Source organism: Fundulus heteroclitus, chromosome 14 (assembly GCF_011125445.2).
Source record: "Fundulus heteroclitus isolate FHET01 chromosome 14, MU-UCD_Fhet_4.1, whole genome shotgun sequence".
Taxonomy (NCBI): Eukaryota; Metazoa; Chordata; class Actinopteri; order Cyprinodontiformes; family Fundulidae; genus Fundulus; species Fundulus heteroclitus.
The window spans coordinates 15,367,470-15,388,461 of NC_046374.1; the positions used below are offsets into that span (position 1 = coordinate 15,367,470).

Sequence of the window (20,992 nt, forward strand, 5' to 3'; positions counted from 1 at the left end):
TATCTGAGCACAAATGAGTCTCAAAGTCGTGTAATTATCACACGTTTTTAAGAAACGTCCATTGTTTGGCTTTCCTTATCTGTTTCAAGCGATCACATTTGTGACCTCTGACATGCTGAGATTTCCAGAAAAACAAACTTTTCTTTCCTGAAACGCGGCCGAGAAGCAGCACAGCTCGGGTTTATTGTCGGCCTATTTTTGGAAACCTTATTCTCGACCTTTAAACAAATGGGTTTGTTCCCCCCCCCGTCAACACGCTTGACAGCTCAAATACAGGTTAACATTTATCATTAATACTATCACCTGGGTCAACTCAAAGCATCCAGGGGATTTGTTGCCGCTGACCCAGAGGCCCTCAGAGTTATTAATGAGGTCCAACAAACAGAGAACCTACGAGATAAACTGGATAACTGTGAACTTTTGTCTCCGCACGGCCGCATGTTGAGCCGTCAGATTATTCCACTTAGCTTGTTGACATTGTTCCAAAACGCTAGGCGTGACACTCGTCCGACATGTCCTCTTGTCCCGTGGCCTTCAGATATTGAAATGGAAACAATAAAACAAGCCTAGAAGCTTCTTCTAACCACACCTCATCGTGTAATTGGTGCTGATACACGTGAGGATACAACAGATGGGCTGCAGCATTAAAAGAGAAACCTTCAGAGGAATAACATTTTGCCGATGATCTCTTCTTCTTCACCCATTTTGCACGAAACAATCAGACTCCCAGCGGAAGTGGTTCATTATTCTGACCACGTAATTAAAAAATCAACGCAGGATTTTCTATGACCATGAGATAACCTGCCTGTATGAAAGCTAAAAAAATAAATAAAATTTGTTCAACAGAAAAAAACATGTCTATAAATGTGATAAATAAACACATTAAAGGCGCACACACACACACACACACAAAAAAAACCCATTAAGGACGACTGATAACCGCTGGACCTTGAGAGCGAGCCGATAAACACCTGTTCAGTTTCAGGGGTGTAAAATACAAAAAAGGAGTGTGTGTGTGTGTGTGTGTGTGTGTGTGTGTGTGTGTGTGTGTGTGTGTGTGTGTGTGTGTGTGTGTGTGTGTGTGTGTGTGTGTGTGTGTGAGAGAGCAAGAGAGAGAGAGAGAGAGAGGAAGAGGAAGAAAGAGGGTAGGGGGAGGAGAAACAGCCAGTCATAAATGATTATACATATCTCAAGATCCAGACACATCTCACACAGGCTGTCGTCCACTCAAAGGAGGGTTTCTATTTCAGAGCTGATTTTTCCAATAAAAATATCAAAAGCCAAAGCAACAGACTTGGACCGGGGGGTGCTCTATCTTTCTCGTTTTTGTTTTGTTTTTTTCTACATCTGAGAGTTGGAGTGAAGGAGCTGTCATGGATCCAATCGTGGAGGTGGTGGCTTTGATCCTAGGGTTCGTCGGATGGGTGATGGTTGGGGTCGCGCTGCCCAACCGCTACTGGAAGTCGTCCACCGTGGACGGCAACGTCATCACAACCTCCACCATCTACGAAAACCTGTGGATGTCCTGCGCCACGGATTCAACTGGGGTCCACAACTGCAGGGAGTTCCCGTCGCTGCTTGCTTTGAGTGGTGCGCAGAACAACAAAATCCTCTAAATAATATATATATATATATATATATATATATATATATATATATATATATATATATATATATATATATATTTACTAACATCATCAAAGACTTTATTGTGAAGAATCCATAAAAAAAGTTTTATGTAATGAGAAGTGGAGGTTAAACGATAAGAAGATTTTATAGGTCTGAGGAGAATTTAAAACTTTCCTCCGCAGCCACAGGTGACACCAGGACTAACTTTCTTCTCTTTTTTTCTGGTTTATTCCTCCAGGCTACATCCAGGCTTCGCGTGCCCTGATGATTGCATCCGTGGTGTTGGGCAGCTTTGGCCTGGTGGGGGCCCTGATAGGAATCCAGTGCTCAAAAGCCGGGGGAGAAAACTACATTCTCAAAGGGAGGATTGCAGGCACCGCTGGGGTGCTCTTTATCCTGCAAGGTAAACGAAATATAATGTGTTCAGGAATGTCCGTCAGGGAATCTGCTGGTAATTATGACTTGCTGATGCACTGCTCTATAATAAAAAAAAAAAGTGGAGATAAAGGAACTTCTCTAAAAGGATAGTAAATCAAGGTCAAGTTTTATTGCACATTTAAATCATTCCTTCATAAAGTTTTCACTGGTTTACTTAAAGAGCCAGCTTTTAATGGTCTGTCAGCTCCCTAACTTTTTTTATTGCTGTCAAAAGGTCTTTGCACCATGGTCTCCGTGTCATGGTACGCCTTCAACATCACCCAGGACTTCTTTGACCCCTACTACCCGGGGATCAGGTGAGGCGCCGCAGCGGAGGCGTTTAAAGGTTGCATAGCTGAGGGCGGTGTGGTCTGACCGCCTGCCTCCCTGTCTCAGGTACGAAATAGGAGAAGGACTTTACATCGGCTGGTGCTCGGCCGTGCTCGCCATCGCCGGGGGAGTCTGCCTCACGTGCTCCTGCCAAATAGGCAGGGAGGAGAAATAGTGAGTTCCAGTTCCATATTGTGTTTATTATTGTGTTTTTAATGCAGATAGCTGGAAAAAAAAATGGCGTCTGCTGAAGATACGGTTACAGTTTGACCAGGCCGGTGACAAGAGGCGTTGTTGATTAACTGCAATTTCTCAAAATGTGCCTTCTTTAATACGCTACTTACAGAGAAGCATGTTCTGAATGGCTGCGTACCAGACAAAACAGTGTGTATTCTCCTAAAGTGGCTCTCCTTGGCGTGTTGAAGCAAAGTTTTAACAAACACAACAAGGTGACCCGATATATATATATATATATATATATATATATATATATATATTATTTTGGGGAGAAAAAACTTTTTTTGACCTTTGCATATTATTGGAAAATAAGTAGCCGGTATAGACATAAATCACAGAGTGTCAAGAAAGGACTAAACCAAAAATGTTATCTCTATCTTTTGACCATTACTTTCATTCTGATGAGGAAATTCTACACAAATATAGATATAAATCAGTCAGAACATTTACTATAGCCTTTACATTAAAAAACTTTACATTAAAAAATTTACTATAGCCTTTACATTAATTTTTTTACATAAAAAATTACAAAAGTCTTTACATTAGACTTTTTAAAAAGAGCCTCTGTGGGGGGTGCCTAAGGCGACCCAAGTAGCTCTGGCGCTCTAGGTTGCTTACACCCCGGGCTAGAAGAAAACTAGTGGTTTCAGCGGGTTAGAGTTTAAATTGTTAGAGTTTAGCGCCATCTAGTGCAAACAAAACAAACAAAAAGTTTGAAAGAGAATTCAAGAGTCAGCAGCGATCAAGTTGAGCTACTGCAAAGCTGTTGCTAAAGTAAACAACAGCGAAAGAAGAGGGCCAGAAGAAGGTTTATTGTCTCTAGGAAGAAACTTGGGTTGGGAGAGTTGCTTTTGAATGCAGGTCAAGAAGTTTGACTCTAATGCACAGACCCAACAAACAGCAAACAAAGCACATGAACCCACAGCCGTACACCAGCTAAAGCACAGTGGTGGAAGGGTGATGATACGGGACATCGTGCCGTCATTGAGTCGCTGATGAACTAAAATATTCTACAGCTAAATGTGAAGCCATGTGTCTGACATGCGAAGCTTGTTGTTTCGGATTATTCTCTTCTAAATTAACAACAAAACCGTTCATGTTTTTGATGACCTTTATTCCCCAGAACCAAAGACGACCAACTTTTTTTTTTACCAACAAGTTGATGCATACAGTAACAAACTGAAAAAAAAAAGCCTTTGATACAACTATGTGTGTAAATGTGCTGCTCTGAAGACTTACAGTGCATTAAATTCACCCATCATCTGTGTTTGTCTTGCAGCCCGTTGGCTTATCAAAGCAGGGGAACGGCGTACTCTGGAGCTGCACCCAGCAGAAGCGCCGCAGCCAGCACTTATGGACGAAACGCTTACGTCTGAGCTGGAATTTTTTTTGTTTTTTACCACCTCAGTTTTTATTCATGTAAATAAATCCTTCTTTGTTTTCGCTGCCGTTTTTGTCCGTGGCCGTGGACGCGCTGATGGTGGGAAGCAACTGAGCATCTCTGTAATGTATATAGTTCCAATCTCTGAGGAGTTTCCTGTATAAATGTCCTCACCGTTGATCTGATTGATACTGTAAACACTGTACAAAGCTATTCTACTTTTCACTGTGCCACCACAGACAGTGTCCTTTCAGTAGTTCTGTTCACATTTCACTGATGAAATCAACGTCAATCAACATAAAGACGGAAACGCCAAATCTCACTCTGATCTTCTATAATAAGGACAGGTCAAAAGAGAGAAGATCAAGATTTTATTTGTGTTGTTTTTGTACAGTTTTGTAAAGTACCCTCAAGAGAGAAGACGGGGAACAGATTACTTTTTGTTTCAACTGTAATGTTTTTTACTGCTACGCAAAATAAAAAGTGTATGATTGATTATTTCTGTTGTACTTTATATTTCTGTAATCACAAAATAGTAATTTTTTAACAAAAATATTTCCACAGACATAAGAAAGTTAGTATTGTGAGTAATAAATATGTAGTTGATTCCATTCAAATAGGTCTGTAGATATGTATTAATTTGATCACCAACGATTTAATCTATTTTAATTATCCTTTTGAACATTTATTTTAAAAACTCTACTACAATCAATAAAAGAGGATTTATTTTAAATAGAGTATTATGTTATGATCTATAAAATCATGGGATGGCTCCTGACTAGACGGTTTTCCAGGACACAGAGACCGACACCCTCCACAAGCAGGGTAAGCCACCAATTTTCATTTCTAAAGAAGCTGGTCCTTCTCAAAGTGCTTTGTATAAACATGCAGTATGAACAGAAAGTTCAGTGGAAGGAAAAAGTCATATGACAAAAAGTCAGCTGTCACAAAACTTCTGTTAAGCCACTTCCAAAGTGTCTAACCAAGGATTGCTGGTTCAAAGTTTTCTTTTTCAGATTTATGTCATTTTTTTCTTTTTAAATTTGACATATAGGTCCTTGGAGTAAGAACGGAGAGACTCGGGGCCCAAGCTGCAGGAGGTCTGGTGTGAGGTTTCCACCATCAGCGATGTCTTTGTACCCTTTCTGAATGTTGTCAACCCAGGCGCCCTGATTTTGTCCTTGAAGGTGACAAAATCCACAAGCAGTTGAAAAGGTATTTGTTTATAAATACTGCAATTTGGTGACTGCTTCCCAAATTCATTTTTCACTTTGCAGCGATGTTAGTCTAAAGTAGCCATGTTTCCATCCAATTGCCACGCGAATTTTAGAGCAAACTTTTAAAATGTCGCAAAAAAGAAAATAAAAACCTTTTTGTAAGTTATAATTATTCCTCATTTATAACATTGTTCAGGTTGATCTGAATGTCCTGGGTAAATCTGAAATCACTACTCTGCTCCTACATTAAAAATCACTGTAATAGACTTAATTTGATACATCTAAAAAGTAAAAGTAAATGTATTCAGAAATCTCTTTAACATCCCTTTCTCTGACCTCAAGGCAGTTTCTTTCTCTATGCAATCCTCCGTCTTTTGTTCATAAATGTGAACGTATTTACATTTCTAATGTGCGTCGCCTTATTTTCAGTTCTCGACTGTGGGAAGGAGGAAGTGAGAGTGACAAATGTTTAGCTTATATGTAACATTTCTAAACAGAGCAGCGACGCGGATTTAAAGAAAGAGTTGCGTGGAAAGAAAAGTCAAAGTCGGTGTTGGGGACAAAATCTTTTCAGGCATTCCAGAGATTGGGAAGTTCGTTCAAAAACAAACAAACTTCTCCAGAAGCTGGGCGTGGGCACACATCCAGAAGACAAAGAACAAAACTGGGTGGAAAACAATGAGGTCTTACACTGGAAGAATTATAGGAAACACGAAGATGGACAAAGATAACAGAAAATAAAACAATAAAACCAAAAAAAATAGGCAGAGCAGAATGTATTCAGGTCACTGAGGCTTAGGCTAACTTCTACCCTTAAGGTCTTTTCCACACTAATGGAAATGTGGTTATGTGACTCAGATACATCAAAACCACAATAATATACAACCAAATTCTTTGCGTATGAAAGTTTTAGCATCTTTCCCAAAAATGTATCAAAATAAGCGACGGCCAATAGAAATCCACATTCTCTGGTTGAGAACATGACAGCCAGAGGAGCCCACAGACTGAATAAGATCGTCAAGAGGGCTGGCTCTGTGATTGCTCTTAGGCTGGAGTCATTTCAGACTGTGGTGGAGGGGATGATACTGCAGAAACTGTTATCCATCATGGTCAATCTGGACCCCCCCCCCTCTCCACCACACAATAGAAAGGCAGCAGAGCTTCCCTAACAGCACCGCGGTCGAACACACGATACAGGAAATCCTTTGTGCCACGTGCCGTCACCCCGAACAATCACTTTCTTTCTCTCTGTTGCTGATTTATGTTCATCATCACTGCTCCGTGTGCACAAATATAATGTAACATATAACATATATACATTTTTGATGACATAATTTTATTGTATAGACATTTACATTTTGTATTGTACAGTACTTCTGTATGTCATGCTGCTGCAGACCAATAATTTCCCAATTGTGGGACCAATAAAGTACTTTTTATTGTTTCTCTCTTTATCTGGCGGCTGTGGCTACTAACATAGCTCACCATCGTCAGGGTGTGAATGAATGACTGTAGTGTAAAGCGCTTTGGGGTCGTCGGACTTGATATAACGCTATACAAGTACAAGACATTTTCCATTTTCCAGAACAGGTTTGCTCCTACAGTGTGTGGTGTCAGCGGGCCTGGATGTAGATCAAAACCAAAATCACTGAAAACAGAGCGTAATGCAAGGTTTTTATGATAGCATTTAATTATGTGATATTTAAGAACTTTTATGACCATTTGTCTTTATAATTCATTAAAACAGCAGAATGAAAACACATATCACCATGAATTGGTTTAGGCTCCTGAATGCAAAAGTGTTTGTTTACTGTGACAAAATGGAAGAAAGAAGGGGCAAAATAGGGAGAAACAGCGGTGCTAATTGGTGAAAGGGCAAATTAATCTGTAACCACCCTCAGAAGAGAAATTATAAAATTTTTTGACATGACCTCAATTCAAAAGAAGCAAAAGTGTAAAGGCCATTAACTAATGGGATTTTACTTAAAAAGCGATTGTTTGCTATTTGTCATTTCCTTTAGAATCAGAAGAACTCATTTTGAAAGACATGTTTGTATTGTTTGAAGCTTACAACGGCAAAGGGAAAAAACTGAGTTTGGTATAAAGCTAAATTAGGGATAAATAAAAAGGCAAAAAGTTTAGCACCAGTCAAAAAGGAGGAACAAGGTAAATGTATGTTGAAATGATGATGTTTTGAACAGCATACACATGGAAGCACCTGCATACTTTTGTGAATTGTCTGCTCTCACTGAGATCTCCCATCACTCTTTAATTTTAATAATTATGCAGGGAAACAAGCTTTAATGTTTTAAATAAATAACGTACAGTTTAAAAGAACAAAGTTCATCAGTTGTTTAGCATTGCACATAATTATGATTTTCATTTAAACCATTTATAATATCATGTTCACATTTCTAAACTGCGTGTACAACTTGTTTACTTATCATATTTTTGATGTGTTTTTGAGGTTAAAACTAAGATTTTTGATTCCATGTCCTACCATGCGGGATTTTTTTTTTATCATGGCAACCTTTGATAATGTATGACAGATAAAAACAGCCTCTCACTGAGGAGACGCTGCAGGGACCACTGCTGAGGAGGCAGTGAATTGACTGAGCGAGGGTCCGCTGGTCACAGTGTGCTTAATGACGCAGGCAGTGCAACAGAACCGTCAGTCCAACGCAGTTTAGAGCTCACCTGCATGAAACTACAACCCCACCGCTTTTTTTACAAGCAAGACAGAGACAGATTGTGTTTCTGTTTTTTGACTGGCTTTACAGCATTGTTTCTGCATAGTGTTGCTGGCAGCGATAACATCCTTCCATGCAGAAAGCTACATCCTGATGCTGCGGTGAGTATCTAAGTTATATCTCGAAGCGTTTTTAGATGTCATGGAGATTACCAGTGGCTGGGACTCGCCGCACGTGTTGACAAAAACAATGTTATCTGACAGTTGTGTTTGGTTGCCATATGGACTGAACATGAACCAGACACGAGACATTGCTGAGGCAGGAATCCTACCGATTTATTCAACGAGGCCTCCGGCTGCTTAGATGATGCAAGATCACAAATCCTGTTTGATTTAATGATATTCTCCACAGAAGAGAAACATAGTTTTGTTTCAGTATTTTACTTTAGATATATATATATGAAATAAAATAAATTGCTTATTACTTGTTAGTATCACATTTCTAAAACTTTAAATGAGCTGAACGAAGCATATATGCCTACATGTTAGACAAGCTGTAACAACGCAGGTGTCAAGCAGTTCATAAAATAGACTCAGTTTAATAAATTAGAATGTTGAATGACCTGTAGGAAGGAAAAAGACAAGTACAAGTTTCTCATACTTGTTAGTTAACCCATCTCTAAAGTGAGCAGAATCATATTTCAGCCACTGCAGATGATTTTGCCAACAGGTGTTGTCTTTGTCCGTCTGATGTGGTGCTTTTTTTTTAGTACTTTTGATCTTATGCAAGAAGGTGATCCATGTTTGTTAAGAATAAAAACCTTTCCTTCCTCATACAAACTGGCAGCTTCACTCATTTAAATGTGTGTGGCAGAGTTCAGTTCATGTCATAGCAACATTTCTATGTAGTCCCTGTGTGGTGAAACAGCATAAAACACTCAAAAGCTGAGCCATTTATAATAAGCGTTTTACATCTGATATCTAAAACCTTAAATCATAAATAACAGGATTTACTCATTTGCTTTTAAGCTCCTCTCAGGGTGTGACTTTACAAAGCCAAATCTCTTTTTTAAAATATCTCTGCAAGCTGTCAGTGGTTTAGCTCCATATTTAAATGGCAAAACAAAAATCACATGTCATGGGCATGGTGGATTCAATCACTTTTGCCACGCCTTCTCTGCCTCCTGCAGAGCTCAGATTGATCCTCTAGGTGGAGCTTTCAGCTTAGCTTTACTTATTTTGGTTTCTCATAAAAATATAACATTAAAACAACAAAGCTTGTGTAAGAAGAAGAAGTCTCACTTTAAAAAAACTCTAGGTGTGTGTCTCCTTGGTGCATTTTTTGTCAAAACAAGTCTGCTCTTTATTTAATGAATTTCCTCACGGTGGGTAGAGGCCAGAAATTTTACTCAAATAAAAGTAGTGATATAGATTTAGTATAACTATAGATTTGGATATATATATATATATATATATATATATATATATATATATATATATATATATATATATATATATATATATATATACTTTGTGTGGAATGTTGTAAATATATATATATATATATATATATATATATATATATATATATATATATATATATATATATATATATATATATATAAATGTTTATATATCTGGAGCGTGTAACAAAAATAATTTCCCTCTGGGATTAGTAAAGTATGTCTGATTCTGATTCTGATACTTCTGAACCAGTAAAAGTAAAAAAGTACAGTGCAGTGAGCTACTACTAAAAGTTAATTTTAATCAGAAAGTTACTCAAGTAAATGTAATTAGTTACAATCTATGGTACATATACACCACGTCAACACATTTTAGGCCTACGTTTCTCTATTAAAAATCCTTTGGTTACAGGGTCTTCATTAGCTGTGTAAGCCTTAAACTTTTTTTAATAAACAAAAAATAAACGAGCCTATTAAAACAGAGACGTTTTATTTTTTAATTCGAATCACTGAAATACATACATTTTATCCATTTTTTTCAGATGCACCTGTAAAGAAACTGAAACTTATAATCACTACCTGCCAAACCTACATTTTTACGGGCTGGACAGCACCGTGTCGCGTGTCTCTCTGTCTAGAAGGGACACGAGACATTCCGGGAGTGCCACCGGGTGTTAAAATAGTCTGTCCAATCAGAGCAGCCCACGTCTACAGCCCAACCCGGATGCGAGCCATGTGGACCAATCAGAAAAATGTAGGCCAGAAAGGGAAAGCGACGCTACGAACAGACTGACAGGTATCCAAAAACTACACAGGCTGCCGGTAGTTTGATTTCCCCGTCGTCTGGTCGCACAATAAAATCCCGGTTACTTGCGGGGAAAGTCGTGTTGCTGTCGGCGGCGCAGCTGTCAAACCTCTGCTTTCGGCTCAGGAACTTCTCAGCGAGCCCGCTCGGTTCCACCCGGAGGACTGTGGGACCGGGACCGTAAATACACGACCGGAGCTGCTCCTCGGTCCGACAAGAACGGGCTCAGCCGTTCTCAATGAAACAGAGCAGCGGGTCGAGCCCAAGCTGAGCCGTGAAGTGCGTCCGTCCCGGTGCGAGCAGACCCAGAGATGGAGTGGTGTCGGCGGGCAGGAGGCTCCAGCGGGCTGCTGTGCTCCCTGTCTCTGCTCTGCGTCCTCTTGGACATCCAGCTGGACGGTAAGACCGCTTCTGGGGGGGCTACAAACCGGAGGACCGCTAATAACGAGACATTACGTCACTATTATCGTTATTGTTGCGTTAAATGAAACTTTTAACTGGTTACATTGTGACAGACACTCCGAAATCCGGTGGCCGTAAACGCAACGTAACCTGAAACCGAAACCGAACGTATAATAAAAAATAAAACACAAGAGGGAAACATTGAGGGCTTTAAACATAACATAAGAGCTAAAACACCAGGGAAACTTATGCTAAACAGAAGCACAACGTAGAAAAAAACTATAAAAAACAATAAACATTCTAAAGCTAAACAACTAGAAACATTAAATGCAGTTTTTAATTAAATTATGTCAGCAGGTCTCCTTTGATGGGTCTGATCTGTGATCAGCACGTCTAATAGAGGAAATAATTATTAACGAATATGTTTTTTTAAACCCCCAATTCATCAAATGCATCAAACCTAAAGAACTTCCGCTCTTTTCCGTGCGTCAGGGGATCGGCGTTAAACGTTGATGCAATTTATTTTTAGTTCAGATAAAAAAATAAAAATAAACTAGACTCACAACTACTGTTTCTATCTACAGCACATAAAAAAAAACTGGAATGAGTCAAAGTAAAACCATAAAAATCAGTGTCCACCAATAAGAGTGACAGCTCATCGTTTTTGTTAATATTAGAACGATTTACCTCAGAAAACCTCAGAAAAACGCCCTTTGTTTTAGGGAGAAAGGTAAAAACAGTGTTATTATGCCAAGTTCACACCTTGAACTGTGAGCGTGCTTTTACAGAGCGACTTTATTAGCTTTATTTCACAGGCCTATAAATGTCTAATCAGTTGTGTTAGAATACAAAAAAAAACTATAATAATAATAATAATGAGAGAGAGAGAGAGAGAGAGAGAGAGAGAACCTGAGTTTTCTCTGCCTTCATGAAGCGCAGAGAGGAGCAGCTGTTAAATGTATTAGGTGTTTGTAATATTCTATTGTTTAAGTCTACGTGGGGAAATAATCATTACCGTCATAATCAACTCGTTGTATTATTTTAGCAATTTGTCCCTTTTCTGTTTTAGAAATATAATCAATCAAGTCGTGTTAGACATTTTTGTTTTAAAATGTACGTAAGTACTGTAAAACTGATATATTTGTTGCTATTTATTGTTCTTCCCGCAGTATTTTTCACACTGTCAGAATCCTGTTCTAGTGATAATGTAATTTAATCCTGTTTTTCCTCTTTGGCAGTAAAATTAGAATTGAAAACCATTTGCATTTGTGCTTGACGGAGATCGGTTTTAGCTCTTAATAGCGAGTAATTATGTCATCAGATTAGTGTGAGGAATTCCTCAAAACCGAGGCGTCAAGCTACACCGCAGGCTGCCTTTGAAAGGTTTTCTCCCCCGGCGGGATTTAAGCCCAGATTTTCCCTTCCAGGAGTCCTGGGGGCGACTCACGCCGAGATCGAGCAGCACTTGGAGATGGGCCGCAAACTCCTGGCGGCCGGGTCAGCTGGCTGAAGCCCTGTCCCACTACCACTCTGCCGTGGGTAAGATTACACGCCCGCAGAGCGAGCAGACGCTCTCTCTCTGTTTTATTTTCTCGTAAAGTAAAGATTTCGTTTCACTGACATTTTCACAGAGGGAGACTCTGGGAACTACCTGACCTACTACAAGCGAGCCGCCGTGTTCCTGGCCATGGGAAGATCCAAGTCGGCTCTGCCCGATCTGAGCCGGGCCATCCAGCTGAAGCCCGACTTCCTGCCTGTGAGTCGTGCGCTGACCCCGACTGAACCTTTTTAAACGGCTGTTCCTCAGTCCTTTCTCACACCATCCCACCTCTGTTTCAGGCCCGGCTGCAGCGGGGGAACATCCTGCTGAAGCAGGGCAACACGCAGGAGGCCAGAGAGGACTTCCAAATGGTGGTACGTCTCATTAGCTATGCCGCCTGTGTTGTTCGTTTTCAAAAATGTGGGGGTTTAAGTATGAATTAGGAAAAAACGTTGGACAGTCTTGGTCTTCTTTTTTATATTTCAGAAAAAAACAAAAGATAAGGAGTTTGCTTAAAAAAAAAAAAAAATGTTTTTAATCATACTCCTGATAATAAAAAATCAGAATTTTGTGAAGAAAACATTAAGTTTACCAGTGAAATGGTCGAGCAGGCGTCTTCAATCTTTACAATCTAGGAGCCATTTTTGCTCTCAGTCCAGCTAAAAAAATAACTTAGAGCCACAAATTTATGCTGCGTTCAGACCGACACGATTAGAGCATCAGGGGCGTCGGGTTTACATCAAGTCTAAGGTGAACGCACGTCTAGGAGCGTCGTGAGGTCTCACCCGTCGGGGGCGGCTCGTTTGGAGATTTTTCAGTATCCGATCGTCTAACAACGGCAGACGCTAGAGTTGGAAAATCTATACGCTTGCAGCTGGACGCAAAACGTCAACCAATCAGAAACAGTGGTTCATTTTCCGACGGAAAAGCCAGGAAGTCGACAATTGAGGACAAACTCATCGTTGCTGTTTGTGGTCATCCTATAATCTATGATCAGTCGAGCCATCGCTACAGAGACAGTCCACGCTTGTGCGAAGCGTTTGGACGCGTCCGAGTTGAGGCGTCGGACGCTTTCTTGACTCTCAGATTGACGCGTTTGTTCAAAACACAGCATCACATGAGATTTGTCATTTTTAAAGAGCCACCGTTTTTTGTTTGTTTTTAAAGAAAAACAAAGCATTCGCAAAAAGAGTGTAGCTACATTTTGTTCTGTGGGATGCTGATATTCGAGGAAAATGAAATAAGCAAGTAGATTTCAACCACATGACACAAAAATGGATCTAAAAAATGATCAGTGGTGCTTTTGAATCATTCTTTTTGTGGAAATTCAATGGTAAAAAAAAAAGGAAAAATTGCTAATACCTGCATTTTCTTACCCCCAAAATATCTACATTTAAAAACATCACTTTAAAAACATCATTTTTTGGCAAAATTATAAAGAGTCATTGTGAAAAAAAAAAAAAAGTTTGTCCCATTATCTTTTGTTTTAATACATCTGGCTGAGAATCTAGAAATGAATGAATAAATGAATGAATGAGTTGTACAGCGTTACCGGTGCCACCAATCGGCCAACATGTTGCACCCTTACCGCGTTTTCCTGCCGTTTTAAACACTGATCGGTTGTAGATTATTCAAATGACTGACATTCATTTAAGATAAGATAGGCTTTATTGATCTCACAATGGAGAAATTCACTTGCCACATCGATTCATACAAGAAGGTGCAGAGTAGGAAAGGTGCATTTAAACAACCTTCTTCTAGCAAATCTTGGCAAAGTAGGAACTAGAAAAATACAAATGACGTCCAGGTTAAAATGAAGTTTTACAGTTAATTTTTGTACCGAAGCACGAGAAATTTGGCCAAAGAAGCAACATAATGATTTTCTCCAGGAGAGAATTGCGTCTGATCGTCATTTCCTTCCTCAGCTGCAGCGCTCTGCCGACCACAAAGAAGCTCAGGAGCAGCTGCTGGAAGCAAGCAAGCTGGAGGACCTGCAGGAGGAAGCCCACGCCGCATACCACCAGGGCGACTACAGCGGCGCCATCAAGACACTGGAGAGGGTCTTAGAGGTTTGTCCTCTAATAATTTAACCCTTATATTGGTTTATCTAGAAAAACAGCAAGATATGGTGAAGAAAGGACAAAGTTACAGGAAGCAGTGGCTCCACTTCAACTTGTTGACGTCCATTGTTTGTCCCAGATCTCTCCCTGGGACCCGGAGTCCAGGGAGCTCCGTGCTGATTGTTACATGCGGATGGGGGATCCGCAGAAGGCCATCCTGGACCTCACGCCCGCAGCCAGGCTGCGCAACGACAACCGTGCAGCCTTCCTCAAGCTCAGCCGGCTGCATTACAGCCTCGGAGAGCACCACGAGTCTCTGAAGTGAGCGCCGCGCCGTCTGCCGTGCAAACGGGGCCGTTTCCTTCTCTGCGGGTCTGCAGATCTGTGCCGTCTCTTCACACGTCGCTCTGTTCCCCCCCGACAGCCACATCCGGGAGTGCCTGAAGCTCGACCAGGACGACAAAGATTGTTTCGGCCACTACAAGCAGGTGAAGAAGCTCAGCAAGCAGCTGGATTCTGCAGAGGAGCTGATCCAGGAGGGGAGGTCAGTGCGCCTTGATGGTTGCTTTAAAGCTTTAAAGCATGAAACTTTATTCATCCTGATGCAGGTTCTGTCGCTGGAGATCCACATTTAGGAGATTTAGAGTCTGGACGGTTCTTTTGCCATTTGCCAGGTCTGGACAAGTGAGCAAAATGTCAAATTGAGTTTAGTAAAATCAAACATCTACTAATAAATCTAATGATACTACAGAATGTAGTGGACTTCACACTGTTTCCTGTGTAAATTATGTGTTTTCTTGATGTGTGACATTGCAGTTTAAGTATTTTGGTTTTCAAAAATCAAACAGAATATTTCACTCCTACTACTCTAAACAACTTAAACTTGAAATGTTTAACTTAAACTACGGCTGAGTAAAACACCAAGCAGAACACTAAAGATGCAATTCTTTTTTTACTTCACAAAATATAGGCACCAGTTTGAATCTGGATTTAGGGAGGAGATCAGAAGCCAGTTTGTTTTTAATTTCTATTTTTTCACAATTTGTAGATGGTAAAAAAAAGATAACGCTTCAGTAAATGGTTAATCTTTTGTTCTCAAAAACCTTAGCAATCAAGACACTTCAATCTGGAAACGTCTGTTTATGTTTTTTTGTATATATTTCCCTTCTAATAGATTTCTTTTCAGGCGAATCGTCTCATTAAAAATGGAAAACATTGTGCTCTTATACTTCTATTTCCCAAACAAACGGCCATTTAAACTGTCTTTGTCGTCCTTTAGCCGTTATTCTTTCTTTCTTTTTTTTTTTCTTTTTTTTTTAAGTTTCTGTTCGTTAAACGCCATCAAAACTCAGATCTGTTGCATCCATTTATTTTTTTAACACGTTAGCTCTGAGCAGAGCGTCTGCTCCCTGGAATATATGAATCTGGGACATTTCTCCTCTTCCGTGTGTTGCAACAATAAACTGCCTCTAAAATAGAGGATCTCTGAGACGACTGCTCACTCTGTAGCAGATTTACAGCAACACGCTCCAGCCGTGTAGTTAAACCGAGCAGATGTTAGATCCACTCATCTACAAGCAGCCATTAGGACCAGCGTCCCGCCATCTGCTGCTAGTATTTATTCATCTCTATCAAGGTACCAGGCGATTGGTGCAGACAGCTGTAAGCTCAGGGAGCCACGTCAGCTCTCGTTAACCCTCTCTCTACAATCAGGTTTCGGGAAGCTATTGAAAAATACGAGTCGGCGATGAAGACGGAGCCAAATGTCCAGTTCTACACGAACCTGGCCAAGGAGAGGATCTGCTTCTGTCTCGTCAAGGTGAGAAGGGAGACGCCTCTGCTAGTTTATGATTGAAACGGAGGGATCGGCAGCTTTCTCCTGCTTTAGGCCTAACTCCCTGCTCCTCTTCATGCTGCTGCAGCTTCAGGTGGCCGCCGAGGCCATAGACGTCTGTTCAGAGGCCCACCAGAGAGACCCCCGCAACGCCAACATCCTCCGAGACCGAGCCGAGGCCTACATCCTCAACCAGGACTACGAGAAAGGTAAGGAGGCGAGATGTGCAGCAGACGTGGGTTGATTGGATTACCTGTTTTAAAACACAAAGAAGCCAGAGGAAGACAGGCCCAGTCAGACACCCTGCAAAAAGAGAACTAAAAATAAGTACAATTTTCTTGAAATTAATGTATTTGCCCTTGATTTGAGCAGGTAAATAAGGTTATTTGCCAATGGAATGAGTATTTTTACCCATAAAATAAGATAATTAGCAATACTGCACTTGAAATAAGGTGATGGAGATGAATTGTTCCCATTTTAAGTGCAAATATCTTATTCCATTGGCAAACAGTCCTATTTATCTGCTCAAATCAAGAAAAGATTTCTTATTTTTAGGTCTACTTTTGCAGTGCATACAACCCGCTAATGTTTGGATACAAGACTCAGAGAAATTGCGTCTCATCATGTATGATCCAAAGACATCAAGAACGAGCCAGAAACCACCGAGGCTCAGGTCTGTCGTAAACGCCAGCGTCGCTGTCCACAGTGAAGCCCGCTTAGCATCCGACCCGAGAGGGAGGCGATCCGGAAAGAAGCGCCCACTCCGAGATGCAGCCGCACACGCGGGTAAAGCGAATGCCTTCAGAGGAGAGAGCGGTACGGCCGCCATGACGGCAGAATGTTTGGAGGCGTAACGATGAGACTCTACGACCTAAGAGCGCTGCAGCATCATGCTGACGCTCAGGTCAACCTTTTCACAAATCTCTAGCTTGATGCTCGTAACTCTGACAAGTTTGGGGCTCCAGCAGGACAATGATCCCATACACACCTTAAAACAGGACCAGATGAAGCAGATTAACATCAGGCTCTCTGAAATGGACTGGAACCCAGTCTCCTGAGAAAAGGTTTGGACCCGTCTGTCAAACAGCCAAACTGAGCCCCGTCATTCCTGTTAGGAAGAGTGATCAGAAACCCAAGCAGATCGATGCCAGGGCCGCGTTAAGGGCTGCAGAAACGATGAGGTTTCACTACAAATGACCGAGGAGCGATCAAACAGAAACTTGTGTGTGTGTTGGAGCACAGGCGTGTAATTCTGACCCAGCTATGCATTAGAGAACGGCCACGATAAATTCAAAGCTGCGCGCCCAGTTCTTGCTTTTGAATTGCACCAAACTTGTTGGCTATAAACTAAAACCCTCCTCCCTGGAAGCGAGCAACTAAAATGCATCATTAAAACTAGGGCCGCACATTTATCGCAATATTGCATGTCTCAAAGAATCGCCTGAAGTGCAATAAGTGATATTTGTTTAATTCAACAAAGTTTGAGACGGCAAAAACTTGATAAAGTTGATCAACTAAAGCCAAGTAATTATATTGCAAAAAACATCACAAGACAGATGGCAATATTTTTATTAAAACCTTGTGTTTGATGGAAGTGATGAATGTTTTTTAGTGTTTGGATAGACTACTAATCATCTGTGGTCTGTGTTTGCTACGATCTTAAAGCAAAAAGACAAACACTTTATTTTATTACTAATATTGTCGCATATCGCAACTTTTCCTAACATGGTCTAATTAAAGCCCACAATTAACGAGCTACCCGCCCCCGGAGGTCAAGCCCTGATAAAGACGCAGCCATGGCCAGGGATCTGATTATTTAGGGACCATTTCTTCACCTGATGCACCGTAATGCAAGCAGGAGGATTTCTACTCCGGCTGTTTTTGTTGTACAGACACCTCGAAGCTTTACTGGATGCCATTTTTCCCTTAAATTAATCTTTTTTTTTCTGGTACTCCAGCTGTTGAGGACTACAAGGAGGCGAGGGATTTCGACGGCGACAGCAACGCCATCAGAGAGGGTCTGGAACGAGCTCAGAAGCTGCTCAAACTCTCTCGTAAGAGAGACTACTACAAGATCCTGGGCGTCAGCAGGTGACGTGTCCGTCCGCCTCCATTATGCGCGATATTAGGCTACTCTCTTTTTAACTAGACGTGGCCGCTGTGCTCAACCACAAACCGTCTGTTCCTGCCGTTCCTCAGGAGCGCCAACAAGCAGGAGATCATCAAGGCGTACAGGAAGCTGGCGCAGCAGTGGCACCCCGACAACTTCCAGTCCGAGGCGGACAAGAAGGAGGCCGAGAAGAAGTTTATCGACATCGCGTCGGCTAAAGAAGTCCTTACAGACCCAGGTCAGGAGCTGGTTTTACTCAACGCAACACTTGTGTGGTAGGAAACACCTTGCAGTGGGAGGGGAGGGGGGCTGCAGAAAGACTCACTTTTGTCCACAGAGCACATCTACACTGCAAAAAGAGAACTACAAATAAGTACAATTTTCTTGAAATGAATGTATTTGCCCTTGATTTGAGCAGGTAAATAAGGTTATTTGCCAATGGAATAAGTATTTTTACCCCTAAAATAAGATAATTAGCAATACTGCACTTGAAATAAGGTGATGGAGATGAATTGTTCCCATTTTAAGTGCAAAAATCTTATTCCATTGGCAAACAGTCCTATTTATCTGCTCAAATCAAGGACAAATACTTTAATTTCAAGAAAAGATTCTTATTTTTAGGTCTATTTTTGCAGTGTGTGTGTGTGTAGCAGCTGCTTGCATAGCAACAAAATGCTCCTTTTAGCATACAGATCCATCATGCAGGGTTTGGTATGAAGAGGAGGCTGATAGCTTTATACTGAGGACCTCTAAGGCTGCAGCGTTTTTAAAGAAGCGTCAAAGTAGAAAAGCTTTGGTTTCTCGGGGGTCGTTAGGATCTCCAGTCACAATCTGTGCATCAACACCTTCATGTTGGTGCACAGACTGTGATCCATGAAACCTTTACTGTATTTCAGGACATGTGGATCTCTTTTTCTATAAATAACATTTTCTAAACAGCATGGCATAAATATAAGCCCTACTTACTCTGACATCCCTAAAATAAATGCAGTGCGTCCATCTGCCCTGACATTAGAGGGATTTAGTCACAGTCTGCACGCGGAATCAGAGCTCTGTCAGTGAGCAAACAGCATCTGGCCTAGTCAAAGTCCACATGTGGGTCCAATGGAGAAGCTGAGGGAAGATTAATGATCATATATCCTCTCCATCCATCCAGCCTGACTGAACTTAGAGCCTTTCTGCAAAGGAGAGCGAGTAAAAGTGTCTTTTAGATGTGTAAAGCCGGTAGGGACACATCCCTAAAGTCGTGCAAATGCATGCCGCACTTTTCAGAAATGAAAAGCTTGAAAGCCACGTTTGTTCTTCTTTCTTTGGTCGGGTTCCTCTGACTTCTTCTTCTGAGTTTCCCCTCACCTCGTTCCTCCTCTCTTTCCCACCAACGGTGTAGAAATGAGGCAGAAGTTCGACGAAGGCGAGGACCCTCTGGACCCGGAGAACCAGCAGGGCGGCGGCGGCGGCCAGAGGGCCTGGCCGTTCCACTTCAACCCCTTCGAGTCCGGCGGCAGCTACCACTTCAAGTTCGAGTACAACTAGCGAGGCGGAGCGGAGCCGGCACCCGCAGACGGATCTGTGCCTCAGCCTGGACGCCGTCGGTTTAGTGACATAAACTAGGACTTTTATTTAACTTCTTCTTTAGAGGGGGACCCGTGGCTCCTGTTCAACGGTGGATGAAGAAAGTTGAAGGCCTTTGCCTCGGCTCCTCTCTGGGAAGCTGAAAAGGCGTTGAACGAAAACCCGTGGACGTTTCTGCTCGTATTTCTCTTTCTTTGTGCCAACTCTGAGCCCCGGGCGGACGAGGACGGTCAGCGTTATTCTCCTCGCTCGCAGTATTCTTCAAAGGAACCACGGCTTCGCTGACGGCCGTCGGCCCCCCTTCCACCGTCCCGCAGCGCCTTTGGGAGTCGAGACTTTTTATAGTCGGTGGCATTAACGGCGTTTTGTTGGTGAAACACTGAAACCTGTGGATTTTATATCTGCTTGCTTTTTGATTTTGCTTGAAACTGGTTTCTAGAGGTCCTTCTGTGAGGATAATATATTGGCTTGAGAATGTCGTGTGTGTACAGCAGCAAAAACAATGAACGAAAGCCTTTAAAATGTTTTATTTTTATTTTTTTGGTGGTGGTGGGGGAAACCCTCCACAGCCTCTTCCTGAAATGTTACTGCGTTTTTGGTTTTTCTCGGACTCTCTAGACCCAGAAGGCCTCGTTTCTAATATGACGCTCGGCTGAAGCTTGGACTCCAGTGCACTCCGTGAACAGAATATTTGGATAATATTTATCTAAAACATGAAACTAAATTGTTGCAGGATGAGTTTGTAATCCAGACTCTTAACGTTGCAGCCGCTGAAGACGGACTAAGTAGGATTTTTTTTTTGTTTGCTTTCTCTTTTTGCACAATCTTAAGTTATTTTGTTACCGACATGTTGAAGACATACGCGACTGGAACTGCTTTATTTTGTGAACCAAAATGTGACCATGGGGGGGGGGGGGGGGGCTGGTATTTAAAGATGAGAGGAACAGGTTTGGTTTCAGAGTTTCTCTTTAGGGTTTCTGGTTGTGGCATCAATTTCTTCTTCTGCTGCCAAACTGACTGGGTGGAAGTGCTGCAGTGTATTAAAGGATAAAACACCCTCCCATCACCGCCTGGTCGTTACTCCTTTGCCTGAACTGAACCTCACTAACCAGATGGATCGCTCTTGTTGGTGGATCCTGTCTCTCCTACATGGTGGAACATTTACTGGTGGGTTAAAAGGTTTCTTTGAGCCCATAAAAGCAGGAGTTGTGCTCTTTGGGCCTGAGGGCCGCAGGTTTTCCGATGACCCCGGGACACTGAAGCATGTGATCCGCTGGCGGATGTTTTAATCAAACGCCAGCGGATC

The 20,992-nt window shown here is 41.7% G+C and overlaps 1 protein-coding gene and 1 pseudogene across 1 annotated transcript; both read left to right on the top strand.

Annotated features, from left to right (window-relative positions):
* Positions 1-1,179: 1,179 nt before the first annotated feature.
* cldn15a (claudin 15a) lies at positions 1,180-4,445 on the top strand. The gene is made up of 5 exons (XM_012867655.3): positions 1,180-1,590; positions 1,868-2,032; positions 2,282-2,363; positions 2,443-2,550; positions 3,893-4,445. Exons 1-5 carry the CDS (start codon positions 1,374-1,376, stop codon positions 3,987-3,989), a joined length of 669 nt encoding a protein of 222 aa, XP_012723109.2. The 5' UTR covers positions 1,180-1,373; the 3' UTR covers positions 3,990-4,445.
* A 5,554-nt stretch (positions 4,446-9,999) lies between these two features.
* LOC118565690 lies at positions 10,000-20,752 on the top strand (annotated as a pseudogene).
* The last annotated feature ends 240 nt before the right edge of the window (positions 20,753-20,992 follow it).

Excerpts from the sequence above, each read along its gene's own strand:
- cldn15a (XM_012867655.3), top strand. The coding sequence starts at position 1,374 with ATGGATCCAATCGTGGAGGTGGTGGCTTTGATCCTAGGGTTCGTCGGA. Across the intron at positions 1,591-1,867 it reads GTCGCTGCTTGCTTTGAGTG|GCTACATCCAGGCTTCGCGT; the intron begins GTGCGCAGAACA and ends TTATTCCTCCAG. Across the intron at positions 2,551-3,892 it reads ATAGGCAGGGAGGAGAAATA|CCCGTTGGCTTATCAAAGCA; the intron begins GTGAGTTCCAGT and ends TTTGTCTTGCAG.